The sequence below is a fragment of the Pocillopora damicornis genome, chromosome 9 (genome assembly GCF_964200805.1).
Source record: "Pocillopora damicornis chromosome 9, jaPocDami1.2, whole genome shotgun sequence".
Taxonomy (NCBI): domain Eukaryota; kingdom Metazoa; phylum Cnidaria; class Anthozoa; order Scleractinia; family Pocilloporidae; genus Pocillopora; species Pocillopora damicornis.
The window spans coordinates 14,058,359-14,068,358 of NC_142678.1; the positions used below are offsets into that span (position 1 = coordinate 14,058,359).

At 37.8% G+C, this 10,000-nt stretch overlaps 3 protein-coding genes across 4 annotated transcripts in view; 1 reads left to right on the forward strand and 2 right to left on the reverse strand.

Annotated features, from left to right (window-relative positions):
• LOC149040302 (uncharacterized) overlaps positions 1 to 3,968 on the reverse strand; it is a 5,003-nt gene extending 1,035 nt beyond the window's left edge. The window contains exons 1-4 of one of the 2 annotated variants that reach the window (XM_089183035.1): positions 3,813 to 3,955; positions 3,482 to 3,613; positions 3,173 to 3,217; positions 450 to 516 (exon numbers count right to left, since the gene is read on the reverse strand). In XM_089183035.1, the coding sequence (XP_089039161.1) occupies positions 450 to 516; positions 3,173 to 3,217; positions 3,482 to 3,613; positions 3,813 to 3,953 (385 nt within the window). In that variant the 5' untranslated portion in view covers positions 3,954 to 3,955. Of the gene's footprint in view, positions 1 to 449; positions 517 to 3,172; positions 3,218 to 3,481; positions 3,614 to 3,812 lie in introns of both variants that reach the window. The other variant, XM_089183034.1, reaches the window with a different exon arrangement.
• The window catches only part of LOC149040301 (RING finger protein 151-like), an 11,859-nt gene extending 2,108 nt beyond the window's left edge, over positions 1 to 9,751 (forward strand). The window contains exons 2-3 of the mRNA XM_089181546.1: positions 4,273 to 4,322; positions 9,247 to 9,751. Coding sequence (XP_089037672.1) covers positions 4,273 to 4,322; positions 9,247 to 9,751 — 555 coding nt within the window. The remainder of the gene's footprint in view (positions 1 to 4,272; positions 4,323 to 9,246) is intronic.
• LOC149040303 (uncharacterized) lies at positions 4,693 to 6,849 on the reverse strand. The gene is made up of 5 exons (XM_089183041.1): positions 6,698 to 6,849; positions 6,452 to 6,540; positions 5,588 to 5,692; positions 5,311 to 5,389; positions 4,693 to 4,840 (listed from the first exon to the last, which is right to left on the reverse strand). Exons 1-5 carry the CDS (start codon positions 6,760 to 6,762, stop codon positions 4,693 to 4,695), a joined length of 486 nt encoding a protein of 161 aa, XP_089039167.1. The 5' UTR covers positions 6,763 to 6,849.
• Positions 9,752 to 10,000: the final 249 nt, after the last annotated feature.

The window sequence follows — 10,000 nt, forward strand, 5'->3', positions numbered from 1 at the left end:
AAACTAATATGTAATGTTATTTACTTGTATTTCTTCAATCAAGTCCTGGCTATTGACCACACTATTCTTGTGGTCACCCTGATTATAGAAGTTTGAAAAACTGATGACCTGAACTTCCAAATGATGAGGACATTCTTTAATGTATACCAAAGTCAAATAATATTCCAATATTGGGAAAAAATCTTAATATTTTCTGTGTACATCTACTTGTAACTATCCAATTAGAATTGTGGAGCACATCTATTTTTCACTCTTTTTAAACAAGATGAAAAATGGGTCATTAACACCATTTTAGTGTACAATTTTATTAATTTAATTAAGTATACAAACTTTCCTGGTTACTTTACTTTCAGTAGTAATAGTGTTGTTTGCATTACTCTAAAGCATTCAAGCTAGATACGAGGTGAAAAGCACTTGCAAGGCTAGAACAAAAACCAATCAAAACATACCTCTGGTCTCAATGGTGGAATTAAGATCTTTGTCAGTTTGTAAAGGGCCAGTTCCTTTGAATGACACCTGGAAGGAAATAGGAGAAGAGTGGAAGCATCCCTGGCTCAAAGAATCATTGATTACAGAAATAGATTATCTTCATTTGTCTTTCTCTAGGAGAATTTAACGTCCAAGTTTTGTCTAACAAATGGGAAGTTAAGACTTCTCAGCATTTCTTTCAGTTCCTTAATTCTATTTTAATATTAAAATAAAATATCTTTGAAATGATACAATACTACAACTGATAAGGATACTTAAGTGAGAAAAACACCCCTTTCTTTATTCCTAATTCAATGAAACAAGTGTAAATCTGGACTAACAGTGGCAATGGCAGAGCCCCTACCAAGGAAAACACCTTGCAACCCTGAAATAGAAGTTGCAAGCTCCGGAGTACAAATACACCTTTCACTACCAAATCTTGGAACTGCAGGTGAGACCTTGCTCTTGTCACACTACCGCACAGGAACACACCTTCAGCCTCTATAGTAGAAGTTGCAAGTTCCAGAGTACAAAAGCACCTTCTGCTGCCAAATCTAGCAATAGAACTCCAGGTGAGACCTTGCAAAGGAACACACCTTTTGCCTCTATAGTAGAAGTTGCAAGCTCCAGAGTACTTAAGCACCTTCCACCGCCAAATCTGCTAATAGAGCTTGAGGTGAGACCTCTCCCTACTTGTAACGACACAGAGGAATACACCTTCCGTCTCTATAGTAGAAGTCGCAAGCTCCAGAGTACTTGAGCACCTTCCGCCACAAAATCTACCTATAGAACTACAGGTGAGTCCTCGCCCAGGGCTGCGGAGGAACACACCCTTTGCCTCTATAGTAGAAGTTGCGAGCTCCAGAGTACAAAAGCACCTTCTGCCGCCAAATCTAGTAATAGAACTCCAAGTGAGACCTCGCACTAGTTGCAGTGCCACAGAGGAAATACCTTCCGCTTCTATAGTAGAATTTGTAAGCTAATGAGTACTTGAGCACCTTCTGCTGCCAAATCTAGCCATAGAACTCCAGGTGAGACCTTGTAGAGGAACACACCTATTGCCTCTATAGTAGAAGTTGCAAGCTCCAGAGTACAAAAGCACCTTTGGCCACCAAATCTAGTTATTCAACTTTAGGTAAAACCTCGCCCTAGTTGTAGCACCACAGAGGAATACACCTTCCGTCTCTATAGTCGAAGTTGCAAGCTCCAGAGTACTTATGCACCTTCTGCCACAAAATCTACCTATAGAACTTCAGGTGAGTCCTCGCCCAGGGCTGCAGAGGAACACACCTTTGCCTCTATAGTAGAAGTTGCAAGCTCCAGAGTACAAAAGCACCTTCCGTTGCTAAATCCAGTCATAGAACTCCAGGTGAAACCTCGCAGAGGAACACGCCTTCTGCCTCTATAGTAGAAATAGCAAGCTCCAGAGTACTTGAGCACCTTCCACTGCTAAATCTAGTAATAGAACACCAGGTGAACCCCTGCCCTAGTTGTGCCGTTACAGACAAATACACCTTCGGCCTCTATAGTAGAAGTTGCAAGCTCCAGAGTACAAAAGCACCTTCCGCTGTCAAATCTAGCAATAGAGCTCTAGGTGAGACCTTGCAAAGGAACACACCATCCACCTCTATAGTACAGGTTGCAAGTTCCAGGTGCAAAAGCACCTTCCAACACTAAATCTAGCTGTAAGATTTTCTGAAATACATTGAGTTGAGGAATTTCAGGTGTGTTTTTCTCTAGTTGCAAAAGTATGTAAAGGGACAGATGTCAATGCCCTCCCTATTTCCTTTTCAGTTATCTATAAATGTGTGCATGTGAACCTATAATTAAAGCAATGCTCGCAAAATTGCTCTTGGATTTGGCATTGACAGAAAACACTGTAGATGTTCTCAACAGTAAATTAAATTTTAATCACCAAATGCATGAAAAGACTAACCAGGTAAACTTTGAAAACTGTGTGAAGGGGGAAAAAATGACCAGACGAAAAAAAAAGATGCACTTAAAAAAGTTAAAAACATAGAAAACTGGGGCATTTAAAATAACTAAACGTGCTAAATTTCTCCAATCCACTTAATCTTAAATGCAAAATCTTTACGTTCAATCTCATACTTAAACATTTTTATACACTTTCTGAAAACATCCCTTGTGTTTTCTGTCATTTAAGCACAGGTGTTCAGGAAATTCATTACTAACTGTAGATGCTTTAATAACATGAATGTTCACTATAACCTTTCAAAATATCACGGGATGTACATTATAGGCATTAAAAGGATCTTATAAAGTAAAAGTAATCTATTATAGTATTTTATAATAATGATGTTCAATTATATTATCTTGATGAGAACATATGGAATTAGTGACTAACAATATAACCAAGATAATGGTCATCAAATTAATCAGGCTTGTGTGTGTAAGCATCTGTAGCCAAGCAGCTGCTGGCAAATTTAACCCTAGCTAAGGTTTCCTATATCACCTAATCCCAACATTTAACCAGACAAAAAAAAAGAACTGGAATAAGTCTGGCTAAAATTACACAGACAGAAAGAATTGCAATCTGCAGGCAACAGATGATACACACATATAGCGGTGTTCTGGTACATGTTATGATAAATGTGGCCATGTGGATGAAGCAGTATGAAAAGTCAGGAGAGATGAAATAGAGTGTTAAAAAGCCTCAACTTGTAAGTACAACATGTGTACTTACTTTTTCTGGGGACTCTGACATGAGTTTTTCCATTTCCTGTTCAGACTGGAAGTAAAGAAAAAACCTTCAACTCAGTTCTAGTCTGACGGGCAAAGAATGTTCAAACATGTAGTTCATTTTAGAGTGTTGCCCAACATACAGTGATTGATGAAAACTGAATATTGCTCACAAGATAACAAAGTTCTCCGAATGGCATTATCAAATAATCTGCAGTTTTTGATTGCAAAAAAAGAAACATGGGGTTTGAACCTAATTCAAGGGTTAAAAATACCACACACCAATACTTGAATTGGTTAATTGATTCACTACCTTTTCTACTAGCCGCAGCACCTCTCCAGGAGGTTTAATAGCCTCTGTTGGAAATACTGTCCTGTTTTCCTGTGTCTCCAGGGAAAAGAACAATGGCTGCATCTGGCTACTCCCAAGCCAGTCATACACCTCCTACAAGTAGTTAATAAAAAATTGCATAATATGAGCTACATGAGGGGATGTGCAGCAGCACTTTTTAAAAGCAAATCTCCTTTCTCATGTTGTGGTGCTATTATAACTCTTATAATTTCTTAAAATATCAAAACATTTGGATTATTGTGTACATTATTTTAAAGCTGTATTTGCTTTCAAGGTTATCATGCATACTTACTTGATAGCAACCTCCTCTGTGAAACGTTCTTTTGAACAAACCACTGGGCGTGTAAACTTTAATCTTTACACCATCTTTTGGTCCTTTTCTCATCTGATTTTCTCGCAAATTGCGTATTTCTTCGGCCTGTGTCAGAAACATATTTGTTTTCCATTCATTAAATCTTAAGAGCTACTTGTATCTTGAAAAAGACAACATAATGATAGAAAATGTATACCTTTGAAATATTTTATCTATTTCTTCTTATGTTATTATGTTTTTCCAGATCTTATTGAGCATGTTTGCTGGCTGTGAGAGTTGAAATGTATGTATAACCCCATTTAAGTAAGCTGCAAAAGGGTTTGCATTATATGAAAGAGTATTTTAAAGCAACACAAATACAGTCTTAATTAATTCAGATATGAAGCACTTACCATATCATTTTTGGGGAGGCTTAATTCTCTGTCTATTCTTTCTGTAGGTTGAAATGTTGGCCTTGCTGCACCTTGTTGTTGGTTCCTCTGTTGTTAAGTAAGAACATTTTTAATTAAGATGTAGCTGATACCAAATTTAAGTCTCTAACTTTAAGTGTTATTGACAGAAATATTTGTTTGCAGCTGGTTCTAAAAAGAAATCTATTTTTTCATCATTTGGAAGAATGCAAATGTGTTCATTGATACGCTGGGATTTGTATCATTTTATTTTAATGAATTTCCTCAAATGATTTGTAATGGTTGATGCAATCAAATTCTAAATTACTATTCAATCCTTTTCCCTTCTTGCTAACTAGTTTGGTGCATATAATTATCAAAAAACATTTAACCTGTTGCCCACTAGCCAATCAATCTATAACTTGCATGTATGAAAATAAAGGCTGTATCAACCACTGTGATAACGAAGGTTAAGGCAGAGGAAGGCTAAAGAAATCTCCTTGTTTTAAGGTAAAAATCTGTTGAAATAACCATACTTTAGAAGCATCTGCTTCCTGAGCTGCATGGAACACCTCATCTTGTTCTCTCTGCAAAGCTCGTGATTCCAAAATCTTCCTCCTAGCAGTAATCAAATATGTTTAGAGACAATTGACACATTATAGGGTAAAACAAGATAATCTTAAATAAATGCAAATTGGACACTGTAGAGAGTTTCTACGCTTGCCTTTTGAGCGTTAGCCCTTCATCAGAGTGACAGGTATAGTTGATTTCAGGACTTAACAGTTTTTTCTGCGATGCAAGCTTGGTTTAATTTATTTGATTAAAACTTGATCCAAGTTATGGCCATTTTTGGGCAAAATGAACATTTATTTTAGCCTGACAATTATGCAAGCCTGGGCTATTAAAATATGTCCAGTAAGTTGCTCAGTACTGTTGACAACAATTTTTTGAGCACTATTTTGATTACATGAGGTCTTAAATCAATTTTGTCCATGTATCAGACAAAATTGTACCATATTGTAATATCATGGTGCACATAAAATTAAAGCTTTGTCCAACAAGAAAGGGACTCCAGAAAGATCTATTACCAGTTGGCATGTGCAATTTCCACGGCTTCTGCTGCCCTTTGCACCGCTTCACTTATTTGGGAAAAGTCAAAAAAGCTCCCTGTAAAAATAACAAAAAAAAGTTAATTATAATAGCTTTAGCTTTGATTTTCTTGTTTTATATGCACTATGAGGAAATACCCGTACTTTTGCATCAAGAGAGTTCCTACAGTAACCTTCAAATTTTCAGTTAATGGCTGAGGCTTTTCCAGAATAGAAGTTATCTTGGAGTAAAGCAAAACTCAATTGAATTTTTTACCTGCATATCTCTCCACAGGTGTGGGTTGGCTTGACCCCCCCATGGATGGTGTACACAGAATAATCTGAGGCACACCAAGAGTTTGGCCACCGAGTGCCTGCATGGCTAGAAACAGAAAAAAAAAATCATTTAACTTCCTCCTTATGGTAAGACTAGCTTGGGATCTACACAATTTATGTAAAAGCTTAATATCATTTTTGGTGGTTGGTTACTGCATTTCCTTGAATAAGTGCCCATGCCCTAATAAATGCCCCCTCCTCTGAATAAAAAGCCACCCCCTGGGCCTAAATGTCAAATAAGCCCCCCCCTCAATTTCTTAAATTAGCAGGGATACAGGGAAAACCTGTTTTTATGGCCAATTTATTTAACCTTCAACTTCAGCAGAATCAGTAAAGAAAAGTACTTCCTTTTCCTTTACTCACTTCTATTTATTTCCATTATCATGTGCTTACAGAGTTCTTTTCTGTGCATTATCTGTTCTTTTCATTTTTGTCCTATTTCCCTGCCCTTGGTAAATACTCTAGCCTTCCCAGGCTCAACTACACTATTCTCTATTCTACAGAGACCTGTAATTTCATCGATTATAAAGTTATTGGGATGCATTTGAAGAAAACAGTTGATAAATAATGACAGCTCAGTTAATACTGACTTAACATCTACATGAATAACAGTATAGCATTTTATTTTCTGTTTAAGATTTAGTTGAAATAAAGATACAGTTTGTTGAAAGGAAAACTTATCTCAATTAAGCACCTTCCTTCAAATAAGCACCTCCCCCTTTTAGCTGATAATTTTAAATAAGCGCCCGGGCACTTGTTCAGGGAAATACTGTAGTTCATTAGTGGCCCTATATCATGTATGTACCTTCTTTTCCATCCATGGAATCAATGCAAGATATCCAGAAGAGGCAATCCTCGGGAAAATCTCCATTTATGACGGCATTATTCAGGTCACTGTATAACCAAAAAATAAGAAATTTGAAATGCTTAAGGAATACATAGAGTGGGAGATGTGGTAACTGAACAGTATGTATGGGTATGGATACATATGTAGAAAATAGAGATATTGAAAAACATTCCCGATACTTGTTAAAATGATAATCATAGCTACCTCAACATGTCTCTCTCTGCAGAAGAGAGAGTGTGTGAAGCCTTTAAAATCACAATCACCGCCATCCGAAGGCCTCTTTTAATGTGATAACAAAGCTAAAAGGAGAAAGAATATCTCACTGTGTAAAGCATACCTGCTTGAAAAAAGTCAGGAAAAGGCTGACCCTCTGTGGCAGTACAAACTGGGTACAGCAAGGTCCATACAAAAACAACTAAGGGACAATATTCCTCAGTATGGCTTGAGCTAGTGATGTTAGTAAGTAGATTAGTATATGGTTCTTGGAAAATATATGTTTACTTTGAATTTTTGCGGTTTTCGAGAAAAAGAAAATAATACAGCACAGCTTATGTGGGTTGACGTGTTATCTGAAACTGACGGCAATAACGGGCCAAAAAGGAAGGTAAAATTCCGCACAGCCCCACACTACATTATACGTTCAGTTCTTGGATAGAGTGACAAAAACAATACTTTACCATTGGGAAAACAGATTTGTTTTACGATAGTATGGGGCAGTACGGAAATTTTACTAAAAGGAATATTTCTGTGATGTTTTGCTTTCTTGGCGAAGTTGATGGTCGAACCTCGCAAATCTGCCGCATTTGAGTCTTAACACAAATTGAAAACCCGGCATTTGAAAGGTAATTTAATTTTACATCTGACCGATTTTTAAACAATATAACCTAATCAAGATAACGCCACTAATTACGTCTATTCTTCTTCGATGAAAAGCGCTACGTTTCGGTTGTCTGCACAAGAAACAATACTTTCGAACACTGCGTACACGGGGGATTACATGATTGACAGTCGGATTGACAGGCCTGCGTGAAGTTACGCATGCTCTCTTTCTCTTTTCTAGCTTATTTGCATTTTCCCGTGCGACGTTTTTCAATGGGCGCGATTCTGTAATGTTTGTGCGGTTGTGAATAAAAGGGATAGGATTCTAAAGAAATTTTGGTGCTACGTCGCTAGGAGAGTATAAAAGGGTAATTTAGTATCATCAACTGAGATGCAACTCAGTTGATAATACTGAATTACAATTTTGTGTGGTTATGTTAGGATGATTGTCCGTAAATTGTTGATTTTTTTTGCCGGCGTGTTTGATTAGTGACTGTTTTGTTCGTAGTGTTTTAATTTAGCCATCAGGTTATCTTAAAATAGGGGTTTTAAGTCTTGTCAAATGAAGTTATCGTAGAATAAGGGTTTTAAGTTTTGTCAAATGAAATAAATGAGTTTAAAATAGACTTTATCTTACTAGCGCAACCCTCTCATCGATTTGCGGTGGAATCCCTGTGGAATTCACAACATAAAAACGCGCGATTAGCGCTGCTCCAACACATTAGGGCAGAGTGTGCAATGGTTTTACTCGAGAACAAGGCGGAAATACGGACTAAAGGCGGAGCAACCAAACTTTGTTTGTGTGTGCGTTTTATTTATTTATTTTTTATTTTAGGCTCTACTTTTTAAGCAACGAACTTTTAAGCGCATTATTTTTTTCCTTTTCATGATTTGTTTTGTCTTTCGCGTACGCCTTATGGATAACATTACACCGATAACTAACTATCCAAAGGACTACGAATGTCAAGTATGGTAAGGATAGTTCATCTTTCTTTTTTTTCTCAAAAATATGGAAAATTTAATTTCCGAAAAACTCAAATCCAACCATACGTTGTGTCTTTCATCTCCTATTGCTCAAACTACTGAACAGTATGCGACAATGCCACCCGCCAAAGAAAGCGTTCTTTATGTGCAGTAGTAGCTTTTGGTAGAAAGAGTCCGATTGATTGTGAGTCAAATTGTAACAAATTCAGTAGGTCTCACCGATTTACGCTTATTTCTCTACATGCCGTGTTAACTATTTTTAAGTTCGCTCCATGTTCCACATGCCTAGGATTAGACTTTTACTGGTTTAACCCCATCTTACAACACGCCCGACCTACAACGTCAGTTCATTCAAAAAACGTGAGAGTATTTCCCACTATAGCAGCTTACAGACCACGCTGATTGTTTCGCGTTTACATGCTGGCGTTGGCTAGCGCGAGGCAAGCTTACGGGTGAACTCATGCATGCATATATCAGGTTTCTCAGAGCGTCATAAAATTATCTTTAGTACAGCAACCAACCAACCGATAGCATAGAAACAGTGAAAAAAAATTTAGTCTTTTGATTGGACTCTTGAGCGCGGGAAAAAAAACCATAAAAATTTAAATGTATGGAATTTAGAACGCCATCAGTTCAAGCCACTCCCCTAAACCTCGTACGGGTAAAGGTAGATTTTTGAGGAATCTTTCGATTGAGTTTCAAAAGTAATCTGGGATCTGGGATTGTTTTGGGTCCGAATTCCCTTCGCGATTTTCATAAATGACACGCACGCCATCGTCTCAGCCAACCCTATTCAAAACTAAACCTATTCACGAGTCGGTCGCATTTTCCCGCGTTTCCGGTAGTTTTATTTTTTTCTTTGCGTCCTCTGATTAACTCTCGTGAATTCCTTTGATTCTCTTTTGCGAAAACTCAGAGCAGTCGAAATCCATGTTCTCTTTGTGCTTTAGTGATACCCTGATGCTGGAGCCAATTATTTTGCCGGACTGCGGCCACACGTTCTGCAAAACTTGTATTAGTAGGGTGCAACAAAACCCAACTACCAGCCATTGCCCCCTTTGTAAAAAGCCTATATGGAGCTCCACACAACTGAAGACAAACTTCACCCTCAAAAAGCTTGTAGAGAAGATCGAGGTAAAATGTACAGCGTGCAACGAGAGGGGGAGCATCAAAGTGGTAGCACGGCACACCTGCCCCGATGCCCTCGTATCCTGTTCTAATAGGGGCTGCCAACGCAGCATTAAAAGAAAGGATGAGCCGACCCATAAGGAGGAATGCCTCTACGCAGTCATCTCGTGTGAACAATACCACCAGAATACCACCGTGGCCAACAAGGAACTTCATCTTGAAAAGACTTGCATAAGGGGAGAAATCCGTTGCCCTCTAAAATGCAGGAAGCGTCCGAGAAGGTGTGGTCACAAAGCGTTGTACATTATCATTTCAAACTTAAAGTGAAATTCTCTTTACGTGCGTAAAAGAAAGCATCTGGTGTGGGTATGCAGTTTCTTATATTAGGTCTTTTATATTTGATTTTTTAAGCCCATGTAGACCATACTAGCATGTACGACTTTGAAAATTGTCACTGAGTTCAAGGTTTTCTCTATCTTTCCCAAGTGTACTCAAAGCTTACTGTATATAATTTTTATAGAAATATCATCTTTAAATATGTAAATCTCGTGAACTTTGGAAAGCTTCCCTTCAATT